Source organism: Tricharina praecox (assembly GCF_024521635.1).
Source record: "Tricharina praecox strain CBS 144465 chromosome Unknown BZA05scaffold_25, whole genome shotgun sequence".
Lineage (NCBI taxonomy): Eukaryota > Fungi > Ascomycota > Pezizomycetes > Pezizales > Pyronemataceae > Tricharina > Tricharina praecox.
In genome coordinates this window covers 507,588-533,761 of record NW_026250427.1, presented here as the reverse complement: position 1 = coordinate 533,761, position 26,174 = coordinate 507,588, and the positions used below count along the sequence as shown (strand labels likewise).

Sequence of the window (26,174 nt, the reverse complement as noted above, 5' to 3'; positions counted from 1 at the left end):
GCGCGGACGGAGCACGGTAGAGGGTCGGAGAAACGCGACCGAGGGAGGTGGCGGGAGGGGTTTTTTTTTGCTCGCGAAGGAGGATCTGTGTGGGTTGACGGAGAAATGATGAGATGAGGCGTTCGTAACCGATCCGAGGGAAGGGTAGGAGTGGTAGTGTAGTAGTTGAGGGTTGGAGGAGGAGGAGGGAGGGAGTGGGAGGGGGGAGGGGTGGGAAGGAGAGTTGAGTAGAGCAGAGTAGAGTCGAGTGAATAGAAAAGGGGAGTTAGAGGACGTGGTTCTCGGTAGAGTCGACTTACTAGGGGGGGGGGGGGGGGGGGGGTGGAGGTTGCTGTTAGCTGGCGGTGGGTTGAGGGAGGGTTGTGTCGGGAGAACTACGTAGGAGCAAGGTGTGTTGTTGTTACTGCTGTGGTTGGCTAGGGCGGGTATGTAGTGGGAGCAGAAGTAGTGGGGTCGAAGCGGGCGGAGAGGCGGAGAAAGAGGAGGAAGTCGGTGAGGGAGGAAGGACAGTCAAGTGGGAGCAGAAGAGTCTCCAGACGGAGGGGGAAGCGGAGAAGGGCGGAGATCAGGAAGGATGTGGAGATAGTTGAGTATTTACGAGAGTACGAGAGTGATCCGGCTTGGTGATCTCGTTCTGGGTCTGCGTGTGCTTCTGCTTCGGCTTCAGCTTCAGCTTCTGGTCGCACTTCTACATCTACTTCTATTTCTGCTTCTAGGCTATATCTACTTCTTCCAGCGAGGCCGGGAATCGGGCAGGCGGCAGGCGGCGGACACTTTCCGGACTCTGCGACGGGAAGGGTTTGCGTGTGGTACGGTGTGGGATGGTAACTACGGGGGGCTTGTGGGCGGTTTTGGAGGAGGGGGGGCAAAGAGGCGCAACGACGACACCAGACGACGGACACTCAGCCAAGCAGCCAAGCCAGCCAGGTCAGGCCAGGTCAGTTACGAAGAGTCGCAAAGCCAGCTTACTTGGGTTGTTGTTGTTACTGCTGCGCAGGCAGCAGCAGCGTGGTTCTGCCGGTGTTCGAATCGGCGGTTGGCGGACGGAGAGGGAGGAGGGAGGCTGTGGGGTCGGGCAGAATGGAGGAGGTCGAATTGCTATTCGTGCTCGCTCTGCTGGGTCGGTGGGACGGTGGGACCGCTTCTTCGGCACACGGCTGCAAGCGTCTAAATGGGCGTAGACGGCCGGAGCCCCTCCTCCTCCTCTGCTCCTCCTCTCCTCCTTCGTTTCTTCCTGCCTCTGGCGGCCGAGTGTCTCTGCGCGTGTTCGAACCATAGGTCTAAAGACTCGGCCCCGTCCAGGCCGTCCTCCCTCCGTGCCAGTTATATAGCAGTATGTACCGTAGTAGATTGCCCGCCGCAGGTCACCGGCCAGTGTGTACATAGAGTACATAGAGTACAATACATACTTCGTATCTCGAGATGTCGATATCCCCCGACCCAACGACCTCATCCCTCGCAATATCGAGTATCGCCGTGCGAGTTCTAGACAAGACAAGACAAGACAAAGCCAACTGCCAGCCTTCATCTACTATATGTGTCTACCTATATACACTGTACCGCGCATTCCGAAGGTCTCCCCCGAGCCGTTTGGATATTATGATTCATGCTCTATGTACATCATACATGCATGCTCCGTGACTCCCCCGCCTGCCCCGCATCTACATATCGCCAGCCACTCTACCTATCCTATCCCTTCGTATCGAAGCAATACCCTCCTGTGTATGTAATATCTCGACTCTCGAATCCCTCAGCCGTCCATCAGGCATCTCCACCCAGAGAACAATACGAGCAAGAAACGGATACGGATCGGTCTGACTCAGCCCTCGGCTCGCTGGCTAGAAATCAGCAATGGTCGGTCGGCTTTCGGCTTATGTACTTATGGATGTAGAGTATGCAGACGCTCAGATAAATTCCCGGAGATTAGAGCATACTCCGGATATACAGTATGGAGTTTCTTTTTATTTGTTCGATTGTTCAGCGGCGCTTTTGGCGATATCGAACATTGCTACTCCGCTGGGATAAGGGAGTAGAGTACCGATCGGCTCAGGGCTGGCTTGGTGTGGCTTTCGCACACGGAGACTAAAGTAGGGTAGAAGTGGAGAGGCTCGGACCTTCTCGACGCCCGTTGGCGTGAGTTGGCGTGAGCGGACGATTGCACTGTTGCACGTGGGGAAGACTTGGCGGCTTGTCGGCTTGAAGGTCACCTAGCTTCTGCATAGGCTTGTGAGATGGAGCTATATATGAGGTATGTGAAAGACAGACTTCGTTGCGTACACACTGCAGCCCACAGCTCCACGGCCTCACAGCCCCACCGTCCGATCGATGGAAATTGGAGACACCACGGACTACTATAGCGACAAACGGGAGTACGCGAGTACACAGAGCCTACTTGTTAGCACCGGACGACGGCAAGCCTCAAGGTGAATCTGTTTGACGTTGCATTACCTATAATTGTAACTGACTATATGTACAGTAGAATCTTGAAGACCTCCTCTCGGAATCCACGAGAACCACCTCCTCATCATGGCGGCAAATAAGTTTGTCCCAGCAGCAATTACTCCGGCTGCTTCAAGACGTTGTCTTCTCTCCTCTCCACTGGCAAGCACTTCACTTCGGATCCATTGCGTGGAGCTCCGGCGCAACCGCTCGCCGCTTCTCTTCTCTTATCCAAAGGCCCAATCCACAGGCCGATCCGCAGGCCGATTCAGCGGGCCTTAGATATCACTCGCAAACGCAACCAAGAGGCTCCGTTGTCATCCATGAGGTTAGCACCTACGGTAGCATAGGTAGCATAGCATAGGCCGCGACAGATTCACGCACGCACGCACGGAACTCTGGAAACTCCGGGGACAAGAATTACGACTCGCGAGGGAAGTATGTAGGTAAGCATAGGTTATGCTTACCTTGGAGTACCTTGAAGTACCTTTCAAAGTTCGAACCCGGCGGAAGCCGATGCAAAAATATCTGGACAGTGGACAGCGTCTCGACTCTCCCCGATGACACATACATTTTAGCCCCAGCCAGGTCATGTCAGGGCAGTACTTGCCCATGCATAGTACGGAAGGAAGGAGGGAAGGAAGGAAGGAAGGTTCAACAACCAAGTTCCAACTGGAGCGCTGAGGTGGGGGTAAAGCCCCCAGTTCTCGGTACTCAGTACTCAGTACTCTATTAATGAGGGAGGGAGGGAGAACCCAGCTTCCTTTACTATACAGTTGCTGGGGTTACCGGATCCTCACATCGTTCATGTTTCGCGGCCTTTCCCAGCCTTTCGCCGGCGAACACAGGCTCACTGTTCGGATATCAACCTTCTCACTGGTGGAGACTTCTTACTTATGGTATGCATACGACTACCTATGTGAATAGAGTACTATACATAGCAGGGTTAAAGACTTGCTTTGGTGGGCAGTGCTGGGAAGTGGACACTGGAGGGTTATCGAGAACGACTCACGAGTCCAGGTAGCCTACCATACATACCGGTATTAGGTTATATGGTGCGCGCGAGCAAGCAAGCAAGCAAGAAGCTCGAACTTCGGAGTGAGCTCGAGCAATGTTGTTTTTGTTTTCAACCAACGTAACCAACGTAACCAACGTCAGCATTCAGCCTTTGTCTCGCAGTCGCTCCAGGCTCCATCCAACTGTGGCGCTCGGCTCGGCTTGGGGCTTAGCCGCTCACGAGTCCACGTGACAACGACTTCGACGTTGCGGTAAGGTGAGTCCACTCAGTTACATATCTTTCCTGTGACGTGACAGAGGCGTTTCACGTCTGCCTGAGCCCCGGTCGTGTCATACCGGTATCTAATTCTCCACCACCATGGTTATTCGGCTGGCAGGTGGACGAGGATTTGTTACTCGGACTCAAGAAGACATCGTTGGAATTTGGAATCAGCGGACTTGTCGATGGAGCCAAGACTCAACAAAGTCATTTCCCGCGCGTCGAGGAAAAGAAATTGGCATGCAGTGTTCAATGACAGTACCGGTGCCGGTACCGGTATCCTCGCGGTTAGGTACTCGAGCGGTTACTCGAGCGTTACTCGAGCGGCTATGTACTGGAGAAGTACCTTATGTACTTTAACGGCAGTCATGCAAGCGGGAAACTACCTAATATACAGTGGGAATGCACCCACTTGCGGCTACCAGTAGGATTGAATCAAGCGTTGCCAGGAGTCCGGAGGCATTGGATACATACCTGAAGTTTGCCGTCTGAGACTCTGAGGTTTTATGCATACCATCAACGAAGGCAAGCCACACTGTCAGAGCGTGCTGCCGGCCCGCCTCGGGGTTATACCCACACCTCGGGAGTCAGATACGGGAACTGGCCGAATACCTACTCTACCAAGCCATGGGCATATTCCGGTATTCCGGTTTCACAGTTCATAGTAAGTATTCTTGCATCTGGACACTGTTTGAAGTCATCCCGTATGTAGCGGTATAGTAGCGGTATAGTAGCGGTGTAGTAGCGCCACAGCCGTATCAGCCACCCACTTTCCCGGCCGTCTGGGTCGGCAACTTGAACCCCCATTAGCCACTTTAATGCCCCCATGGGCCATACATAGTACATACCCTGAAGCTTTTAATATCTACCTCCAGGCTCCTGTTGATTAAAGATTCCGTTTGATTTATTTTTGGTAAGGACGGCCCACGGGTCGTCGCTCAGCGCTGAGGTTTCTGCAGCCTGCTGGGACAATACCGGTACTAGAAAATTGGCCGGCTGAGGATTGGATGTTTTGATTTTTGTGTGGCTGGTGGTTCGTTCAATCAGCGAGTGATGACCGTTTATTAGACAATCAGCCGCATCCCAGAGGAACGAGGATCAAATTTGTTTACATTTTTTCCATGGTTTGGGGCCGGGGTGGGGGAGCGTATCAAACATCTTTCTTTCACTGCCGCCGATTGGCTGGCTGGCTTGAGAATGGACCATTGGAATTGACTTGTAATTTGTTTATCCATTCGTTATGTGAAGTACGTGGGGGGCGTAGGTAACCTACCTACTCCACTCTAACGTGAGCAGAGCAAGGCGAACATTCCCCAGCCATTACTTACCGTACTGTATTAAAGACGCTTTGTCGAACTCGAGGCAAAGGCTGTACAAAGTTTTACAAAGTACTCTATGTACTGTACATGCCTCGACGCATGTGTGCAATCTACTGGTCTTCATGTCGTTAACATGCGTTATTGCAGGGAGCATCAGCAGTAGGTACTCTATGTATCAGCGGCGGCAGCATCGTCATCGGCATCAGCACCAGCATCAGCAGCAGCGTTGCAAACCCATGAATGATGAGACTCATACTCAGACTCAAAGCCTGGCATGCTCATCGCCGCAAACAATATCTACATATTTCCTGCCTTCCTCAAGCAAAAAACTCGGCTCGGCTCCTCCGTTTGCAAATGCCCTTTCCGTGTATGTACCAAGAACCAAGAACCAAGACAGGGAACATCCCACCGTACCCATCTGCAAGGCGGGGCGCGGCGGCGCGGGTGGAGATCGCCAGTTCCCCCCCGCGCGCGCCTCCCCACTTCACCATCTTCCCCTCCCCCTCCCCCTCCCCCTCGCCTCGCCGCGCATCGAAAAGAGCGGTGGACAACTGATAAAAATGATGAAAGTGATGAAAGTGTCGTTTGCACTTGCGACTTGCGACTTGCAATCGATCACCCAACCCATCGCGCTGTTGCTGTGCTGTTGTGCTGTCCCTCATCGCTCGCCCAACCTCGCCCAACCTGGAGAACATTCAAGAGGAGAGAAGAGGAGAGGACAGGAGAGAGGACAGGAGAGGAAAGAGGAGAAGACACATCACCTCGCATCATCCATCATCCATCATCATCAGCAGCATCATCATCATCATCATGATCCGGCCGACCAATCCCCCAATGGATGTATGTAGAGTACTGGTACTGGTACCCCGGCCATTCTTCCAACCAGCCACATAGCCAGCCAGCCACTCCGTGAATGTTGAAACTCGGCGGGACGCTGGGGCGCGGGATTGGCCGCCTTGTTTATCTAGGCCCTCTACCGTTAGTTCTGTAGTTATGTAAAGCCGACGAGGAATCCTCATTCCGTGCTCACCCTCGCCCACCTCCTTCTCCAGGCACCAGGCTCCTCCTCGGGGTATAAACAAAGAAACGCCTCCCTCACCCCCATTCCTGAATGCTGAATCCTGAATCGTCAAGCCACATCGCACACATCGCATAAATATACACAGCATACATAGCAGCCGAAAGTTGGAACTAAGGGCTGTACTTACCCCATGCGCTGCACAACCCGCAACCTACAATTTACAAGCGCCCAACGGTCAACCCCGCCCAAGTCGCCCAAGTTGTCCATGCTGCCCAAGTTGCCTAACCTCCCTTGTTCTGCTCTGCCCACTTCCCTACCATGCCATACATAGAGCAGTTAGTTACCGAACCGACGGCCGAAACATGAGATGTCACCGCCACCGTCCGTCACCGCCACCGTCTCCCCTCCAGTCCAGTCCAGCAAGGCTGATTCGCCATAGTCTAGATAGGCTGCATGCGAAATAAAACAGGAAGATCTCTTTCTTTTTCAAGCAAGGCTGGAGCTGGAAGCTGGAGCTGACTCATGTCGAAACGCACTGTACTTAGAATCCCTATGGCTCCTTCCGGCGCACAAGAAGGGATGGGATGGGGGTGCAAAATCGCTCACCGACCCGTACCGTAGGTATGTGTACCGTGAGCCTGATGCCTCAGGCGACTGATCACCGACTCCCGTGCTGCCTACTCTACCTGTGGCCATTGGCTTCGATGGCTGATGGCTGATGGTTTCGATGCCGATGGTTTCGATGGCTCCACGGTTTCGATATTTCGATGGCTTCGATGTTTTTGATGGCGGCGATGGCCCGACGGCCGAATCAAATCACTCATGCCCGTGGCCCGTCCAGTCATCCCGCGAAACCCCCAACCCCGAATCCCAAAGCACATATGAATCAGATATGATATGTAAACAAAGAAACGAACGCAAAACAACCCCCACCCCCCACTGTATACACACTCCCTACATACTCCCTACCATCCAATACCGAGCCGATCATATACCCACCCAGAGTCCCGTTGATCTGTGATCTGTGATCTGGGTGGGTGGGTGGTGTTACTGGTACCTAGCTGGTGTACACTGTAGTTAGTGGTAGCCTTAGGTTACAACTTATAGGTAGCACCGCGTATTTTTAGCAACAGCCAGTGCGGATCGAATCCGACGCCACCTATCCGCGCGCGGCTGGCTCGCTCTGCGGCGAGCAGACCCCCGCCCCGCAACTAGGAGACGAGGCTGGGGGGGGAGGGGGGGGGAGGGAGGGAGGAGAAGACATCGAGGAACTCGGGCCGATCGCGATCCGTGGTCAAGCGTCATGTGCGTACCCTACGATGTACCATACGTGCGTGTGTAGTGTAGACCAGAGTAGCGTAGGTGTACATCGTATTGTATGTACCAGTACACGGTGAGTCAATGAGTTGGTGCCTTCCGAGCCGGGCCGGGCCGAGTCGAGTCGCAGCGAACTGGGGGCGGGCGGCGGGGGGGCGGGCTCGAGCGCGGACTCGTGAGGTACCTTCATCATACCTAATGTATGTATCTGGCATGTATACGCCGCAATTCACCCCGGCGGGCATCCGTGGGCATCCGCGGACATCCGCGAACCCGGTTCTGCCGCTCGTTCTTCCGTTCGTTCGGCCGAGAAGGATGGGCCGAGAAGGAAGGCAGAGCGACGTGATATCGCGTGATCAACTGACGCATGCGTGGTCACTCGCCATCCTCCGATATGCTCGGCGGTGGATGGCGGTGAATACGGCGAAATTGTTGCGTACCAGTGTTATATTGCTATCTGGCTAGCTGTAGACTGTGGGGCTCCGGCATGCAATCGATGAAGAAGCAGATGATAGTCATATGAGTATGGGAACTAATACAACGACACAAGTACGTTTCTTCAAGTGTCGAGAGTTTGGAGTTCTCAACATTACATCCACCAGCCTTCTTCACGAAGCAATATTCCAACTTCTCAGGCAGACACCATCACGAGCACGCATAAATCCCAGCCTGTTCCATAAATCATCGCCTCATCCATTCGCCGCTCTACTACATAAACAAACATAAGCAAACCCCAAACCCTGGTATCCCCCCTCCCTCCCCCCTAATCTTGCTCACGATTCAGCATCCAAAAAGCGACAAACACGCACGCGGCGCCCGCCCAATACCAGACCCCCGCGACCGTGCCCATTAGCAGCATCTGTCCCAGCAGTGCCAGCGGGATCGTGAGACTCAGACCCACGGTAACCAGCAGCGGGGACGTGAGCAGCATAGCATAGGCCCAGCAATAATCCGAGACCAGGGTGATAGTGGCGTTGACGAGGACGATAGCCCAGACGCGGCCATGCGGCGGCAGCGAGAATGGCTCCCCGCCAAGGTAGTGGAAGAGAACGAGCCCCGGCCACAGGAATAGCACGTTGATCAGCCCCACGAAACCGAAGAATTGCTGCATGTCGATGCGGGACTCGTGTCCGACGCGCGCTTTGAGGAGCGTGATGTACGTCGCGTACGCCAAAGCGGAGAGGAGCGCCATGAAGTCGCCAAGGAAAATTTCGAGTGTGGAGCGCTGCGTGGTCGTGTTGGAGGTGGGGATCAGGTCGGTTGTGGCGATCAGGCTGATGCCGACGAGGGAGACGATGACGCTGACGAGCTTGGTCGGCGTGAAGCGCTCGATCTGCAGGAGGCTGCCGAGGAGGAGCGTGAACATCGCCGAGGTACTGGAGAGGATCGTTGCTGAGGGGACGGAGGTGAATTTCAGGCAGTAGGAGTTGAAGTAGTTTGCCTGGGACCGTTAGCTGTGCGTCCCCGACACACACAAGGAGAACGGGCGACAGACGAAGAACCAGACGAGACAGAACTCGGCGCTGAGCTGCATCGTCTCCCGGGTATTCAGCCTGCCCTCCACGACGGCGGGCTTCCCGGCTCTCCCAGCACCCTCCTCCCCCTCCTCCTCCCTGTCCTCCGCAGCAAGCAGCGCTTCCCTCACACCCGCCTGCACCTCTCCGCCTCCCCGCCGCCTCGCCCGATACCACCGTACCCCGGACGGGATGAGATACAAACAGAACATGGACGTGTTCAGGTATGTGACGAAATACGGCTTTGAGTAAGTATCGTCCGAAAATATTGCCTGTGCACACGATCAGCCTTCTCACTCAGCACCCGGCACCCGGCACCCCGCCGTATTGAGGGAAACGCACATAAGTCAAGAAGTTACTCGACACCCACAGGAACACCACGAGGCCGAGCAGGAGCATTCCGAAGCGCCTTCTTGCGGCGGAGCCGGTGGGGACTGTCAACTTCCGTTAGCGGAAATCCTCTTCGAGAGCGCGGCGGTGGTGGAGGCGTACTTACTAAGGCTCCATCTTCGCGGCCGACGGGTATCTGCGAGCGGTGGGGGACGATCGTGACTACTACTGCGGCTGCTGCTGCCCTCGCCGAGGGCTGACATGTTTATGCTTCTGGTATTCGTGGTGGCGGTGGTTGCGTTGGTCGGCGCGGGGTAGCGCGTGGGTGTACAGGTACGGTGGAGGAGGAGTGCGAGGTGTCTACTACCTATCTAGTGGGCTGGATGACGCGATTTCGCCCGCGCGCACGGTTATCTACAGAGAGGGTCCTTATCGATCAGCCCGTGTGTTACGGGCTGACAGCTAGCAGGGCCTGTTGCAGATCATCGCCACGGTGATTCAGCAAGAATATCCGCTTTGGGAATTAACCATGCTGACGGTGTGAATCAAAAAACTGCACATTTGCTACGAGATATCGATACAGTCCATATCCATATTCATAGCCATCCCATACCCCAGGTATCAATCCCTCAGTCGCTATTCCAAACCCCGACCGAATTCTGCATCCATATCCATATCCATATCCGTGTCCATATCCAAATCCTTATCCACCGCGCCCTCCAAAACCAAACCCATCCAAGTAAACGCGCAATAATCCAAACCAACGCCCGGCGCAACACCGACACCGACACCATTTCCCAACTCTTGCCACCACCGGATGTCTTAGAAGCTCTTCACTCTCGAGAAAACATCAACAACGAACTCACCGCCCTCCTTCAGCAGCGCGGCGAAGACATTCTCTCCCTTCAGCGCCTCCCAATGGTCCTGCACGATGCCGACGACGAACGCGCGCAGGTCGTCATGCTTCTGCTTGGAGCCATAGACGACGCGCACCAGCTCATGCAGGATCGCCGGCGTGGCGACGACCTCCGTCTTGATATTGTGGAGGGCGATGTCGGCGAGGGCGCGGACTCCGTAGCGCCGCGACAGCGCGTAGATGTCGAGGTGCGCGGAGAGCCGGCTGGCCGGCGTCGACGTCTTGACGATCACTACCTGCTTCTTCTTGAGGACCGGGGCGTGCGAGGCGAATGTGGGCGAGGGCGGCGGCGACGGCAGCAGCGACGGCTGCACGGCTAGCACGGTCGGCGCGTCGTAGGCGTTCCGCAGCGTCGGGAACAAGGTGCTCGAGTAGCTGGAGATGTTGCGCTGCGATTTGTCGTCGTGGACTGCGGCGGGCTTGGCCCAGACCCCTATGGCGCCGAGCATGGCCGCTTGCACCACGGGTGAGGGCTTGGTGTTCTCTACGGTCTCGAGCACTTCGTGCTCATCCGGGAGGTTGTAGGTGCCCGTGTAGAGGTACTCAAGGACGCCCTCGAAGGCGATGGCTGAGGTGGTGTTGGGAAGGACACATAGTGTTTCCCGCGGCTTGGTGTTGGAGAGCAGGTTTGTGTGCGCCTTCAGCACGCTGCGGTGCACGGTGTAGAGACGCTCTTCGGAGTCCGAGTGAGCGGGCGGTGGGAGGACGATCCGGACGGTGGGAGAGGAGAGGAAACTGTTGGGGAAGGAAAACTCAGCACCAATGCATTCCATCCATCCACTCCGTCATGGTCGATTGACCACTCAATGGCGGGGAGGGGGAGGGGGGAAGTGAGCCAAGAAAACATACCTGGCGAAGGACATCTTTGCTTAAACAATTGACAAAAATTGATCAAAATCGGATGAGAAGAAAGATGAAGAGATGAGATTGAGTGAAGGCAAGCGAAGAAGAAGAAAACCACCCAACCAGTCGTTTCTATTTGTTTCCTTTCCGACCAGCCGACGCAACTATGCTAGATATGCCCCCCCCCCTCCAAGTCCTCCGCGGTTTATATTGCGATTGTGGGGAATCCCGAGTGCAGCTTGCGAACTGCACACTAGATCACCTCATTTCACGTGACGCAGAGATTTTTGCGTTTGCCGGCTGATTGGATGCCCAGAGCAGCCAGATTGCGTGCCTGATGTGATGGGGCATGGCCGCATGGGCTGATCGATAGGCAAGAAGGATGTCAGTAAGTGCTCTATATGAAGATGATATGCAATGTTTTCTTTTGGAGCTGTGGGGGTGGTGGTGGGCGATGTACGAGATAATTATTGGTCCGCGGCTGTGGTGGGGGAGGGTGTAACTCGAAGCAATTCGCGGTGCATGCAAAGCTCCATATCATAGCCTGAACAGTGAACGTCCGTCGTCGCCTCCGGATCTGCATGCAGTGGTTTGCTGGGGATCTTGTGCAGAAAACTAGAGGCGGGCATGCGCGTCCGAACATCGCGCCCGCTGCTGCAGAACCACTGACACGGACACCAGTGAAGCGAAAGTCATAGCATATATTTGGGCGGAAGCAGTACATACGATCGGCTAACAGTAATATGGCATGACAAGCAAGGACAATGAACAGGTAGGCAGTCGGGCCGAATTAACGTTAAACATTGTCCCAAGCATGCCGCAGGCCCGCAGACAAAGGAAACCTCCATGCTTGTTGCATTGCCAATCCACCGTCTCTTGGACTAATCCTCGGCTACAACCAGAACTTCAACCCCAATTCACAAATCCCGCACCCGCCACCACCGCCGAGGATTTTCAGCAGCAGGACCAAAATCGCCGGCAGCAGGCCGAACACGAAGCGAGCGAGCGTTTTGAGCAGCAGGTTCAGCGCAATGATCAGGTTTCCGACGAGCCCGAGGACGCCGATGTTGAAGGCTAGTTGTACGTAAGCATGCTATGCCATCTATCTCGAGGTAGGCAGGTAGGTCAGGCACGTACGGATCCCACACCCAGCCAGCAAGAACTTCAGCGTGTACTGAATCTCGACCAGCAGCGCAACGACCAGCTTCACGATCAACCCCAGGTTTAGGAACCGGTAGCCCGACGGCAGCTGCTTGCACTTGGCGACTGCGTCGTAGCAGTGGAAGCTGACTTTTTTCGCCCATTCCACCTATATCTCCCATCAGTTCCCCGCCGCTTCAAGGCTCCAAGGCTGGCTGGGAAGGAGTGGGGAGGGGGAGGAGGGGAGACTCACCACGTAGACAGGACTGCACTTCTCAGCGCAGGTGGTGTTGTAAAACTTATTCGTGACCTGGACATCGGAATACAGGACGTTCACGATCAAGTCGAGCTCGATAAACTGCCGTGCGGCCAGGTCCTGCTCGTCGGCCGTGGAGACGGCCACCGGCGAGGCGAGGACGCTGCCGACGAACAGGAAGAGGAGTGGGACGATGGTGAAGATCGTGGCTTTCATATTGAAGCTGGGGATGGAAGCGGAAGTGTGGACGGTGGGGCTGGGCACAAAGGGCTGCACGGTGAGGGTGCGGAGAGGCTGCTGGAGAAGGACATTGGTACGCAGATGCCGAGGGGGTCTTTATACAACTCGTGGGAACGTCTGTCAAACCAGGTAGGCTTCTCCTCGCGATGGACATCCGCCGCCGTCCGACGATAATCGTCCCACCGACGGCGTCCTTCCAGCATCCTCGGTTCTCCCTCCTCCATCCAACATCCACCGGTCACTCGTCACGAGGGACCGTCCTCGGTATACCGTTACTCGCGAGCATCGGAACCGATGGGGAAAGTGACATTATTCTCGCTTCAGACGTTCAGCTCCGTCGAATCCCCATCGGTATGGCCATCTCGGGTCTCCTCGAGTACCGGGACGTTGCATTGGCGCGGTAAAAAAACCATGGAACAGCCATGTTGCAGGTCCACCGACCGTCCTTCATTGCGCAGGTCCTTGCGCAGGCCCTCGGCCACCGAGGTATGTATAGTACTCGCACAGAGCTGAGAGGAGCAGGAAGCTTGCGAGGTCTGTACGATGTACGATGTATGTACGATGTATCATAGGCACTTACCTGGTATCATAGGTAGCACCGTATATGCTGTGGGTCGCACACCTCCGCTGCTACCAGTAACTGCAACCTGTAACCTGTAATCGGCAACCTGCAACCGTGCAGAGCCGGAAGGATATCGAATGCATATTATGTACACACAATAGCTGTGCGCCCCTTCGCATGTTATGCACAAATTTAGGTTTCGATAGCCATGAATGCTGAAACCATGAAACCATGCGTCCATTAACATTGGCCGGATAGGCAGTACCTATTCCACACGCCAAAGGCCATATCCCACAGGCCCAACGGATATCCACAGCTCAGCTCGCTTTTACACATATCGGTAGCCCTGGAGCCGAAGAACCAGCCAGCCAGACCGTCTCCCCCCCCCCGTATGGAGAGTAACACGGCTACCTAAGTCACCAAGTGTCTCGGCTTCCATACCATTCCATCCGGCACACTCTCGTATCATACACTCTCACACCATACCATACGCGTACCTATGTAAGTATGTAGGAAACCTGTAACCTGCACGCAGCCTAACAGCGGCGGCCTCTCGCAGCGCGGTGATGGTGGTGAAACTTTGCCTCCAGAGCCCACAACCAGAGTCCAGGCTCGCTCTGAGCACCGGATTGATTTACAAACCTGGTGGTGAATTCGCCATCACCATCACAATCGCCATCCCCAATCCCCATCTCATCACATCCTACCCCATCCCACTGCCGTACACTTCTCACCCAACCATCCAACCCACTTCTCACCCAGCTCGCCAATCCAGAGAACCGAGTGATCCCCCATGTCCCGACCGCCCGCCCCATCGCTCCATTGCTCCGTTGCTCCATTGCTCCATTGCTCCATTGCTCCGTCGCTCCGATTACCTTCCCCATCCAGGAAATCCAGGAATAGGTATATACCTTCCACCTTCCAGCCAGATCTTCTGGTCTCTTGGAAGATCTCTAGTTGAGCGCCCAATTGCCATAACGGCGTACCTACCTATGGTGATTCCACGGTGACTTTACCATGCCTTTCGCAGGTTGAGGCATTGTTGCGGCCTTCCTGGTGGGCGGAGCTGTTGCTCGAACGAAGGAGATCAGAACATTTCCTACAGTTGCCGTCGCGACACTTCATGAGCGGTACCTACCTATGTACATACCTGTCACCGAAATCATACCGCACGAAAAGAACGCTGTGTCTACGGCGATATCTCTGGAAAATCAAAAGAGTGCTCGGCCGCCGGCCGGTGTTTTGTCCGGCAAAACACCATCCATCCCTCATACATACCTACATAGGTACCGTTCCAATCTCGGTATCGCGGCAGCTATGTATGTACTCTGGAAACCCATCGGCCGAGCCGACTCCCGAGAGGCATGGTGCGAGTGCGGCTGCCTGGTCACTGCTTGAGACTTGAGATTTGAGTGCGTGAGTGTGCGAGTGTAGGTATGTAGGAGCAGGGCAGAGTACCTAGAGTATGTATGCGGCTGCTATGATATGTACATAGTCGGTTGGGGAACGTGGTAATAGTAGATATTACCTGGCATATGATGCACGATCCGTCAAAGCGCGCAATCGTGCAATCGGATGTTGCAGGTGGTATGTAGATCGACCGTACGTATACATATACCGTATGTACCTGATGAGATTGAGGGCTGGATGACGGCACGGTACATGAAGGACTCAAGACTCAATCGAAGTGGATAGTGATCGGGAATCGGAGTTAGGAAATCATCTAATTTAAGGAAGAAGCACCGTAAAGTCGGCATCGAACTCGGCAGCCCAACAGTCTGAGGGCTTACTATGGATAAACGCCGCATTGCATGAATAAAAAAATGAAAGGACATCGTCTAGCTATCGTCTATCGTCTATCGCGCCTGCTGGAGCCAGATTCCCGCTCCTTACTGCGCCGTCTGCGATCGCTATCACCACCCCGTCTGCGATCACGGTCACGGTCGCGGTCCCGGTCGCGGTCCCGGTCGCGTTCTCGGTCTCGGCCACTGTCCCGGTCCCGGTCCCGGTCGCGGCCACTATCCCTTCCGCTATCCCTATGCCGGTCGCGGTCGCCACCTCTCCCGGAGCGATCCGAAGACCTATCTCTGCGTCTCCGTCTCCCCTCATCATCGCCGCGTCTCCGTGAATCCCTCGGGTCCTCCTCCCTCCTCCTCGCGTCCCTGCCATCGTCCTTAGCACCCCTCGAGCTGCCATCCGTAATCCTCCTCTCCTCGTCGCGCTTCCCGGCGACCGCCTTCTCCTTCTCCTCACCCTCCCCCAACGCCGCAACAGCCTTGCCAGTCCTCTTATCGACCTTGACGACGGGGATATACGTAGTATCGGGCCTCCTGCCTCCCTTCTTCTTATCGCCCTTCCCCCAGGCGCCGAGCTCGGGAATCTCGGTCATAGGTTTCGCGCCGATGCCGAGGAACGCCGGGCGCTTCTCCAGCAGGCGCAGCTTGCCACTCTTGTCCCTGTCCTTCCCCCGATTCCCGCCCAGCTGCTCGCCGCCCTTCCACCCCATCCCGCGCAGCAGCGCAGCTCCAAACTCCTCGACCGGCACCGCCGCGTAGTCCGCCAGCGACGGCACGTCTGGTCGCGAGTCTACGTCCGCCCGGTACGCGTCGTCTTCGTTGCCACCCCCGCCCCCGCCGTTGCCGGCGTCCCGCCATGTAGACGTGTCCGAGGTGTGCGCAATCACCATGTCGCTGCCGGACGGTGTCGCGCCCATCAGTGCCGCGATCGCGCGCTCGTCTTCCGTGATCTCCTTCTTCTCCTCCTCCGCCTCACCACCCTCCACTCCCTCCACCCCCTCCTCAACAACCTTCCTCTCAAAAGTCTTAAGCCCATACGTCTCCCCCTTGCCCGTATTCTCGACCTCCTTCGCCTCCACCCTCTCCCCCCCCTTCCCCTCGCCCTCCCCCTCCCCATTCGCCTCCCCCCTCGCCACAGCAGCACGATGCAGCGCCTCCTCGGGCACATACAACTCCTTCCCCCCCCCCCTTCTCTTCCCACTGCGCCCACCGCGCCTCATCTCCGCCTCCTTCTTCCAGTCCCTATTCGCCAGCTTCGGTATGACCATCGGGGCCGCCTTCTCTTTCTCCTGCTCGGGTGCGCCGCCAAAGCCGCTGACGAGCTGGACTTTGCTGCTGCGCCCGTGCTTGCCATTGTGGCCATGGTCGGAGTCGGAGTCGCTGTCGCTGCCGAACGTGGCCGCGAGTCGACGTTTCGTCCCTGCAGCGGCGGCGGCGGCGGAGGAGGAGGTGGCGGCGGAGGAGGAGGTGGCGGCGGAGGAGGGAGGGAGCTTTGAGCCCCCGAGGGAGAGCGAGAATGGTTTCGACTTTGGTGCGGGGGCCGTCGAGGTCATCGCGTGTGGTGATGGGTGGCGATGTACAAAGACGTGGTGGTGGGCAGGTTGAGCGCGGTTGTGGAGGAGCTGGGGCCGGGAGGTTGATTGGATTGGTTTGCGTTGGGTGACCAAATACGATACATACTAGGTAGGTAGATTGATCTGATAAGCGATAGATACTAGTAACTAACCGACATGATCGTTCGCCTTCGTAACCACAATTTCGACCCGCGCTTTCCGCACACATCACCATCCGCCATATCACCACCCGCCATCTCACCACCCGCCATCTCGACACCCTCCCGAAGAACCACCAGTATAGTAGTGTCCATAATTTGCATGCCGCGTTTCAATTCGTTACACTGTAGTCCATAGTCCGTAGTCCGTAGTCCGTAGCAAGAGGAAGCGGCGGCACCAAGTTACACAGAACAACTCTGACATCCAGCCAGCCAGCCATAGGTAGAGTAGGTAAAAAAGCAACGACGACCTCCTCCCCCATCCCCCATCCTCCCCACCCCCTCTCACCTTCCCTTCCCTTCCCATCCCATCCCTTCCCTTCCCTCCCCATCCCATCCCTTCCCTTCCCTTCCCTTCCCTTCCCTTCCCTTCCCGTATGCTTCTCCTCCTTCCACGGAGTATAAGCACAAATTCCGCAAGCAAAGATATATATAGTACAAGATCCCCCCAGTTGTCCCCCCAACCAACCGCTCTCAGGCGTATAAGATGATAAAACTACAGCCAAATGTTCTCGGCAAAAACAGAAGAGAAAAAGAGAAAAAGAGAAAAAGAGAAAAAGAGAAAAAGAGAAAAAGAGAAAAAGAGAAAAAGAGAAAAAGAGAAAAAGAGAAAAAGAGAAAAAGAGAAAAAGAGAAAAAGAGAAAAAGGAATAGAAACAAGAAAGAGAACCCAGTACTAAAGTATATATATATGGGACCGTAAAAGGGCATAAGGGGGATTGGAGGTTGGAGACAAAGGGAAAAAAATTCGCATACCACAAAGGAGAAAAAAAAAAAGACCCAAAAAAAACATGGTGTTCATCATCTTCAAATTTCGGCAGTCCGGGCCCGGGCCCATTTACCAACCGCCAGGAATCGACGGCGACGTAGGGCTACTTTTGCTGTAGGTGATTGGGGTCGCCACGAATTCCGTGCGGATGGCGGTGAGTGCCGGTCCCCCACTCTTGGGACGCGTAGCGATGGGTGATTCCGGCAGGGGGGTTTCCGTCGCCGCTTGATTGTAGCTTGGGAGCTCGGCAGTCTCCTCAACCGTCGCCGCCGCCGTCTCAACATCGAGCACTTCTACCGGCTGCTCCTTAGCAATTTCGCTTGCCACGTGCACTTCCTCGCTAGCGTCGACGGCGTCTTCACGATCGAACAGAACCGATTCGCTGTCGCCATCGAGTGCCAGTGGCGACGGATTCGATGCCGCAGGAATGATTTGTTTTTCGGGGGTGAGGAACGGATTGTTGTGCTGGCTGTTGCGCTTTTTGGGAATATTCAGCTTTGCGTCATCCAGCATGTTGGCCAGAATGGGTGTTCGTGGCGGAGTTTCGGTTTGGCCGTTGAGAGAATTCCGCCTGGATTCACGGATGAATGCCTATCCCCTGGAGATTAGTGATTCGCCTAGCCATGCCGGAGTAAGGTGGAAACCCACAGGAACAACTCCTCCTCCGATCCGAGCCCAAAATAATTTCTCGCGTAGCTTGACGCTCTCTTCCCATGCGTGCTTCATGTCTCCTTCGCTCTCGCATTTCCATAAACCCTCCTTGAGCGTGCGCAGGAAAGCCATGAAGTCGCAGACACTCCTCATGCGAGTGGTGCAGTACGAGCACACGGGGTATCGCTGCGCATTCGGATTCTCGTTAATCCGCATCCTGTGCGTGCGTGCGTGCTGTTCGTCCGCCTTGTTCTCGCCGCAGAGCGAGCAAGCAAAGATTGAAACATTCGCGGCGGTTGGCATGGGATCGATGACAAGCGTTCCGTCGGTGATGGCCGACATGACGTTGCGTCGGGCGAGCCACGAGAGTCCGGGAGCGCAGTCCAGTCTCAGGGCCGGCTCGATGTCCTCCATCATGACACGCTTGAAAAACTTGGTCTCCTTGAGAGCGTTGATGGTCGCCTGCCATTCGTTCGTACTGCTCGTAGAGCCCGAGGGAGAGTGCGTGGTCGAGCTCGAATCGGAACGTTTCTTGAGTCCAAACAAGCTGCTACCTATCGATGACGCACCCTGGCCCGGAGATGCCATTGTTAAGCCCACGCCCATACCCATAACTTGAATCGACGCAAAAGAGCCGCCAGATAGCCTACTCACGGGGAGCGTTCTCAGATCGCTCGGCTTGAGCGTGTGCAACACCTCGCAGAACTCCTTGTAAGACGCTGTGTCGTGTCGCAGCACCGGGTGCACGAGGTTGATCAATGCGGTCGGTGGGCACGGGGGCATGTCCTCGAGGTTCCCCGGGTTCGGCACGAGGTGAAGCGCTTCGAATATCCGACCCATCCCATCCTTGCTGCTCCGCCCGATCATGCTCGGTGTCGAAGGGACACCCGGGGACATTGCGGCTTCGCTCTCCTCGTGTTCTTTGCTCATCTGCTGCATTACCGCTTTGAGTTCGGCGAGCTGTTCTTGGTGTGAAGTCAGTAGCGACTCGGTGTCGGCAAGCTGAGCGCGCAGCTGCTCGTTCTTGCGATCGACCGCATCCCGTTCTTTCCGCGCCGCAGAGACCATCTTACGCAACGTTAGCCAAAAGAAAAAGAAGAACAAAAAAGCCACTTCAGCACTTTATCAGGCAACCCACCTTGTTGGCCTCATCGAACAGCGCCGTCGTCAAATTCTCCAACTCCAGCTCGATGTGTCGCTTGTCCTTCTCGGCCTGCCCACGCTGCTGACTTTCCTCACTCAGTCGAGTCAACAGCCTCTGAGTTTCGCTCTCGAGCTGTCGTATCTGCGTCTTGGAGAGGTCCAGTTCGTGTTTTGTCGCCGATAGCGAATCGTCCAATTTCGTCTGGTGGTTGATCGCGCTGATGAGCTTATTGCTGAGCGCCGCAACCTCGCGATTCAAGTCCGTTCCGTGGTTTCCCCCATCGCCCCCGCTGCCGTCACTGTCGCACTTTAGATTGCTGTCGCTCGCGGATTTGCTCAGAGGCGGTCGGTCGGCGGTGAGTGTGGAGAAGCCCGGGGAGGTAATGGATAGCGGGCGGGGATTCGGCTTCATCGTGGACTGCGCGGTTCTCAGAGGAGGCGGGGACGGTTTCGTTGGTGTCGAGAAGGATGTAGTGGTCTGGCCATGAGGGACAGAGTGAACGACATATAAGAATCTAACAGCAGATAAAGTTGGCTCCCGGTTAGCTGGAGTTAACTGTAACTCGGAAGGGTATGACAGCATGCATTTTTTTCTTTCTCCGAGGCTCATGGGGAAGCAACTTACTCCGCCAGCTTGACTGATTTCTAGGGGATTTGCTAAGGGTGGCGAGAAGAGGACTATTGGAATCTAGAGCAACTATCTAGTCGGGTGAGCCGTGGAGCGGATTATGTAGTGCAGTGGTTCTTTGTAGTGTGGATGTGTGTAGGTCAGAAGTGTAGATAGGCGGGATCAACTACGACGTCACAAGGGAGGTAGGTTCCTGTAAGTAGGGTGGAGTATGGGGGTGTATGTGGGTGAATGCGTATGCTGGCGATTCCGGTATTCCTTGGTCGTTACGGTTGGCAAGGTGGGGTTGCTCTGATGGGCGGTGTCGGTGTAGAAACGAAAGAAGGAGGTATGAAGCTCTAATTGGGGGGTGCAGAAAGAAGCAGGAAGAGAAGCGGACGAATTATTAAAACGGACACGAGGAATGGGGACGAGTATCTAAAGACAGGAATATAACCAGGCGGAGAGCCAGCAGAATTGAATTGAAGATGTTCAAGCGAGCGACTGGGGGGAGGGGGAAGGGGGGAAGGGGGGGAGGCGAAGGGCGGACGGAGTTATGTAGCGTAAGGGGGGGCAAGTAGCGAGAGTGAGTGGTGGACGAAGAAGGGAAGGGAGAGAGAGAAGCAACGCAGCAAGCGGACAGACAAAGGCAGCAGGCAGGCATATGGGAAAAGAAGCAATGCGACAGGCAGACATAAGGGACGACGAAGGAAAGGCCGGACCGGACACCACACTATGCAGCTCCCGGTCTCCACTCCACTCCACTCCACTTCCACTTCCACTGCACTCTAGGGTAGTTACAGGACTGACATTCGTGCCTACGGTACTATACATACTCTGGGCGGCAGTCTGCAGGCCAAAGAGGCGTCTGACGAACGATGACACCCCTTGGCGAGCGCGGCGGCTGGGAATACAATACCTACGGCGAGCAGCTTGGTGGGGGGATGAGGGGATGAGGGGATGCAGAAGGCCGGCAGGATGCTGGGGACAGGGCGGCGTGCGGAGAGACATTCGGGAGACTCCTGAACCAAGGTAAAACACCGAAAGTCGTGACAACGACTCCGGCAGCGACACGTCCAGAAATACAACTCACTCCGCCGCTGCGTGAGACACGGCTCGCGCATGTCGCCGTCGTCGATCAAAGGGGATGCCATGGCCGCAGACAGCCCGCCGGAAGGCTATTGAGAGAAAGCAAAGAAAGCGGAGGATCACCGGAATCAGCCCCTTCTGGCGGGCATCTGCAGCCAGCGCCGGTGCCGTGAGGCTACCTGCTATTTACCTATCGGCGGAGAGTGGAAGCAGAGCACAGTACCGGTATACGAGTGGTCATACTAACCAGGAGAGCACAGTAGGTTTACGAGTACATATCTCATACATAGAACCTGAAAAGTGCGCAACTCTGTGGGCCACGTTGAAGCTCCATTTCTGCCTTTGCCGCCGCGGCCGAGAAGTCGAGTCAGGTTGGCAACCCGTGATTCGCTCGTGGGTCTTGCGTTGCGGCCGCGGCACGGACGCGCTGTGCTGTGGGGTTCCTACATACGTTCTTACGCTTTGATTCCCGGCCCATCAATCGTGAAACGCTGGTTCGCAGTGATACCTATCGATTGGCCCCCGCCAACAAGGCTGCGCCTCGCTCCTTATTCATCTTCCCGGGAAATGCCTTCCCGCCAATCTCCTTCGGCCTGCACCTTGCGGCCTCGGGCCCCCGCTTACGAATGCTACGGCACTCTACTCTACTCTCCTCTGCCGACAGTTCCATCTCCTTGAGCTCATGGTACGATCCGGATCCTACAGATACCGTAGATACATTGTGTCTACCTCCCTACTCTACCTACTCGACACACACGAGAACGAAGTGCAGTACGGTAGGAAGACTACATTCCACATATATAGTAGTACTCGACAGCCACAACAGTCCGCATCACACAACCAGCACTCGCTCGTCCGTCCGTCTGTCATGCCGCCAGCCATCGTCCATCCATCCATCCATCGACGTCGCATGCCGCGAGAGAGAAAGGGAGGGAGAGAGAGACAGAGAGAACATCAACATATTGCGTCGTATGCCGAACGGCGGCCGCAACGATCTAGAGCATGCAGGACAGGAGTTTGTGCTCTTCTCCAGTTCCCATCCCTTGAACCCGGCTGACCCGCGTGCGTGCATGCAGTGCTGAGATATCCACATTCCACGCGTACGTTTCATCTCGACACGCCCCCCGGGAAACGAACGAACGTGCTCGATAAACATTTCGCGTTCTCGTTCCGCCAGGGATTCGTCACGCTGCTGCTGCTGCTGCCATGCGAGTCAGCAGCCAAGGCATGCTCTAGGCACTCATCTAAGCAGAGCACCTATGATACTCACTTGCGTGCCTATCGAGAGTTCGCAACCCGTTCACTGTTCACTGTTCACTGTTCACCATCCACCGCTCACCCGGGCACGCGTGCAACGTGACTACGACCAGCCCCTCGCTTCATGTCCGTCGTCCTCTGGCCGCTCCCATGGCCACACCTCGAATGTGCAGTGTTTCGTGACCACGATGCCGGCAATGCTTGTTTTTCTTCGTCCCCGCCTGATGCCAGGCAGCGCTGCGCGGCATGACACTACTAGTTGGGCACCTGTCTATCTACCTATTTCCTGTCATGCCCCTCCATTCATGCCATCGTGATTCGTTGCTTGTTGCTCGATTCTTCACGGCGGCGGGGGCGGGGGGGGAGGGGGCGGCGGCCTCCTTTTCCTTTTCCGCAGCTGCCAGCTGCATACTCTACGCCCGATGCGACCGCATGACCTCCGTCCCCCTCCGTCAACCCCCCGCGCACGAGCAGATTTGTTGACGAAAAAGTTCGTGCGACATATGTGAGCACCGCACTGCATACCTTAGGCCGTCCGGCTCCCAGAACATGCATTGTCACCCTGGCAACGGGCTTTTGTTGACGTTCGTCCGGTTCTAACTACCCTTCCTGCGGGATCAAGGCGGGTTCAAGGCGAAGGGCGAAGGGTGAAGGGATAACAAAAAAAGAGGACCGCCCGGGCTTTCTCATCACCTGGCTGCAGCGTACATACACACTCTACCTAACATACCGACATACTCACCTACATACATACATACGGTACCCATCAGCCACTAGGTTTCGTGGTGAGCTGGCAGGTATGAAGGGAAGGGTTCGAGCGAGCTAAAAGCTAGGAAGCAAGGGAGTTATGGGGAGGGTGGGGGGGGGGGGGTGGGGGGGGGGGGGGGTTTCCGCCGTGTACATATATGATCTGCGACTTCCGCCAGGCACATACCAAAGCTGCCCCGAGGATACATATCGAGGATAACTATATGAAGGGGATTTCCGGTCGAATTGAAAAAATTATCGCCTTCCACAACCCCTACATACTCACTCAACTAAACTCACAACCGACTGGACGAACACACGAACACGATCGACACACGAACGAAGTTGGCCCTACCCGCTCCACCACCCGCTCGCTTGTTAGTCTAGGTTAACCTACACACTTATACATTACCCGCCACGCCGATAAGAGCGATCGAGCGAGCGAAATATTTTGCACATCCATACTCGCACACGCGACCTTGCCATCCTTCCCGTCCTCAACGCACGCAACCAAACCATGTCCTCCACGCCCGCCGGCACCACGCGCACGCGTAACGGCAGCACCAACCTCCGCCGCGACATCCCACTCACGCTCTCGGTGTCCGAAATCCTCAAATCCTTCCCGTCACCACCCGGCACACCGTTACCCAGCCGGCCTGGCACCTCATCTCCGCCGAGCGTGGGCGCACACATCAGCGCGGCAGAGGCGGTGCACAGCTCGTGCACCGGTATCCAGACGCAACTAGCGGCGGCCGAGGCAACGCTCAACCGCGCGCTGCGCTCGACTCGCCGGAGGATCCTGGGCCGCCTTACGAGATCACAGAGGGGTGAGGTCTATGATCGCCTCGCGGGCATCGATACGGAGCTTAGGAGGGTCCGCGGCCGCGTCAAGGGCGTGGAGGCGAGTTACCGCCGGCTGGTGGTGGTGGATGCTGGGTTTGCGGGCGTGGAAGGGGCGAAGGAAGGGGCGAAGGGCGGAGGAAGCGAGCCCGCGAGCGTCCAGAGGCAGTGCGAACAGGGCATCCGCGAGCTGAAGGCGCTCTATGCGGATTGCGAGATGCATTGGCGCCGCATACGGAAGTCGTGGGAGGACTCGGCGGCGTGGGAGGCGAGGTACTTACTTATTCATCTTCCGCCAGCTGAAGAAAGTGGCTGACCAGGAAGATAGATCGACGTCCACGTCGGACAAGAAAGCCGCCACAGCCACAAACGGGAATTCGCTGCAGTGTATGATGCCCGCCGGCGTGGCGCTGCGCTGACGATGGTGATGGTGATGACGAGTGGGCGCTGATTTTGGAAGGAAATCGGGTTCTGTTTGGGCGGTCTGCTTCCATGGCGAAATGGAGTACCTACCTATACATACATACATCGCGAGCGACTGGTCCGGGACGACGAGACGACAAGGCGACTGGCGGCATAAGGTGGAGGACGGATATCTCGGATAGACTGGACCAGACTAGACCGTACCGCAACCACAGAGCCGTCGAGTGGGGGATGTGGCTGGATGGCTGGTTGGATGGTTGGTTGGCTGGATGGATCACTGGATGGCTAGATGGCTGGTTTGATGGCTGGTTTGGATGGCTGGATGATTGGTTTGATGATTTGATGGATGAATGGATGGAGGATGGGCAAAGACCTGATATGATGCTGGAACGATGGGACGATGGAAACGAATCTATGATGTGTAGGTGTAGGTGTAGGTGTAGGTGTAGATGTAGATGTAGATGTAGATGTAGATGTACATGTAGGGTACGAGTACATACATACGTTGACGACTTGTTACTGCGACGCCATGGGAAATTTAGTGGGCTTGGTTACTTGGTTAGTCTCGGGGCGTGCGGGTGCTGTGTTGTGTTGTGGAATACATATGAGGACGGATGACTCCGAATCAAGATGTGATTTCTATCTTTCGTCTATGTACCTACCTACCTGGTATACGGTCCATCTACATATCATACATATAACCTGCAACATCCGATTGCACGATTCCACGATTCCACGATTGCGCGCTTTTCCGGATCGTGCATCATATGCCAGGTAGGTAATATCCATCTACTACATAGGTATAATCCCACGTTCCCCAGCCGATTACATAGAGTAGAAGCCGCATACTCTACTATGTAGTATATATACCCTGCTCCTACACCCGCGCACTCGCGCAGTGACCATGCTTCTCGGCTGATGACTTTTTCAGAGCAGCTGCCGATCGTATCTCGGGATGGGGTGTCTGGCCGGACAAAACACTGGCCGGTGGGCACTCCTTCCCCGATCCCTACCGTAGACGCACACAGCACATGGCTCCGTCTCACACCCTCCCATCATCACCTTCGTTTTTTGCGGTTGATTTCTGGCATGATTTCCACCGGTGATACCGTGATAGGTGCCAGTCATGAAATGTCTCGACGGCGACTCGGCGAGACGTAGACAGACAGACATGACGCATCACTCGGTGATGGAGTGTCTTTCGCTGTTGATATTATGCGCCTCAATACCTGTTCCGGTGTCACTGCTACTTTCTACTGTCCTTTGCATACTGCCCTCATTTCCTTCGTGGCTGCTTAGCATTGTCTAGGGCTTCTCATCAGAATCAGCCTCGTCAGCTGAAAGCCTTCAAGCCCCCAGCCCAGTCCGGCGACGACTATTGTCGCATCCTCTGTCTGAGGCCCGGCCTTCTCGTCGTCTACACGAGCTCGTTTCCTTTATAAGCAGTCTTCTTTCTCATCTTTCTCGTATCAATACATCAATCAAGTCAAGTTCTTCTCTCAATTCCAACATTCGTAATACGTCAGGTCTGGCTTCAAATTGCCATTCAGTTTCTATGAGATGTACTCGTTCTAGATAGCTGCTTAACGGACATTCTTCCAACTCAAACGTCTCTTGACCAGTACATATGAAATGTTCTGATCTCCTTCGACTCTTCGAGCAACCGCTCCACTCTACCCCACCCCCAGCTTTTAAGCAAACAAAATATCCCCTCACTGCTCAGTTTATATAGCAACTTAAAGTGGAGCAGGCACGAATGACCTCGCGAGCGCGCACACGATCGAATTCAAGCCGCCGGCAGCATCTGGCAGCATCTGCACAACATCGCCAGTGCAGATCTTCCCGCTACATGGTAGTAGCCTGTAGGCTCAACGCTGAGCATGGCGTGCACCAACTTCTCCAACTTCC

The 26,174-nt window shown here is 55.6% G+C and overlaps 7 protein-coding genes across 7 annotated transcripts; 1 reads left to right on the top strand and 6 right to left on the bottom strand.

Moving 5' to 3' along the window:
- Nucleotides 1-876: 876 nt before the first annotated feature.
- BZA05DRAFT_145031 (uncharacterized protein) lies at nt 877-1,784 on the bottom strand. The gene has a single exon (XM_051478941.1). It carries the CDS (start codon nt 1,526-1,528, stop codon nt 929-931), a length of 600 nt encoding a protein of 199 aa, XP_051336650.1. The 5' UTR covers nt 1,529-1,784; the 3' UTR covers nt 877-928.
- Nucleotides 1,785-8,116: 6,332 nt separating this feature from the next.
- Nucleotides 8,117-9,649, bottom strand: BZA05DRAFT_144948 (uncharacterized protein). Its single transcript, XM_051478940.1, has 4 exons — nt 9,379-9,649; nt 9,229-9,320; nt 8,868-9,158; nt 8,117-8,813 (listed from the first exon to the last, which is right to left on the bottom strand). The coding sequence occupies exons 2-4, from the start codon at nt 9,283-9,285 to the stop codon at nt 8,136-8,138; spliced, it is 1,026 nt and encodes a 341-aa protein (XP_051336649.1). The 5' UTR covers nt 9,286-9,320; nt 9,379-9,649; the 3' UTR covers nt 8,117-8,135.
- A 100-nt stretch (nt 9,650-9,749) lies between these two features.
- On the bottom strand, nt 9,750-11,186 carry BZA05DRAFT_407693 (uncharacterized protein). Its single transcript, XM_051484649.1, has 2 exons — nt 10,982-11,186; nt 9,750-10,867 (listed from the first exon to the last, which is right to left on the bottom strand). Exons 1-2 carry the CDS (start codon nt 10,993-10,995, stop codon nt 10,039-10,041), a joined length of 843 nt encoding a protein of 280 aa, XP_051336648.1. The 5' UTR covers nt 10,996-11,186; the 3' UTR covers nt 9,750-10,038.
- Nucleotides 11,187-11,867: 681 nt separating this feature from the next.
- Nucleotides 11,868-12,587, bottom strand: BZA05DRAFT_421257 (uncharacterized protein; the record flags this gene model as incomplete). The annotated part of the gene is made up of 3 exons (XM_051485688.1): nt 11,868-12,049; nt 12,113-12,284; nt 12,369-12,587. 3 exons carry the CDS (start codon nt 12,585-12,587, stop codon nt 11,868-11,870), a joined length of 573 nt encoding a protein of 190 aa, XP_051336647.1.
- A 2,435-nt stretch (nt 12,588-15,022) lies between these two features.
- Nucleotides 15,023-16,522, bottom strand: BZA05DRAFT_421256 (DExH-box splicing factor binding site-domain-containing protein; the record flags this gene model as incomplete). The annotated part of the gene is made up of 1 exon (XM_051485687.1): nt 15,023-16,522. The coding sequence occupies one exon, from the start codon at nt 16,520-16,522 to the stop codon at nt 15,023-15,025; it is 1,500 nt and encodes a 499-aa protein (XP_051336646.1).
- Nucleotides 16,523-17,510: 988 nt separating this feature from the next.
- On the bottom strand, nt 17,511-19,988 carry BZA05DRAFT_144846 (uncharacterized protein). The gene is made up of 4 exons (XM_051478939.1): nt 19,929-19,988; nt 19,299-19,818; nt 18,158-19,228; nt 17,511-18,100 (listed from the first exon to the last, which is right to left on the bottom strand). The coding sequence occupies exons 2-4, from the start codon at nt 19,713-19,715 to the stop codon at nt 17,579-17,581; spliced, it is 2,010 nt and encodes a 669-aa protein (XP_051336645.1). The 5' UTR covers nt 19,716-19,818; nt 19,929-19,988; the 3' UTR covers nt 17,511-17,578.
- Nucleotides 19,989-23,372: 3,384 nt separating this feature from the next.
- On the top strand, nt 23,373-24,407 carry BZA05DRAFT_144817 (uncharacterized protein). Its single transcript, XM_051478938.1, has 2 exons — nt 23,373-24,116; nt 24,172-24,407. The coding sequence occupies exons 1-2, from the start codon at nt 23,521-23,523 to the stop codon at nt 24,260-24,262; spliced, it is 687 nt and encodes a 228-aa protein (XP_051336644.1). The 5' UTR covers nt 23,373-23,520; the 3' UTR covers nt 24,263-24,407.
- Nucleotides 24,408-26,174: the final 1,767 nt, after the last annotated feature.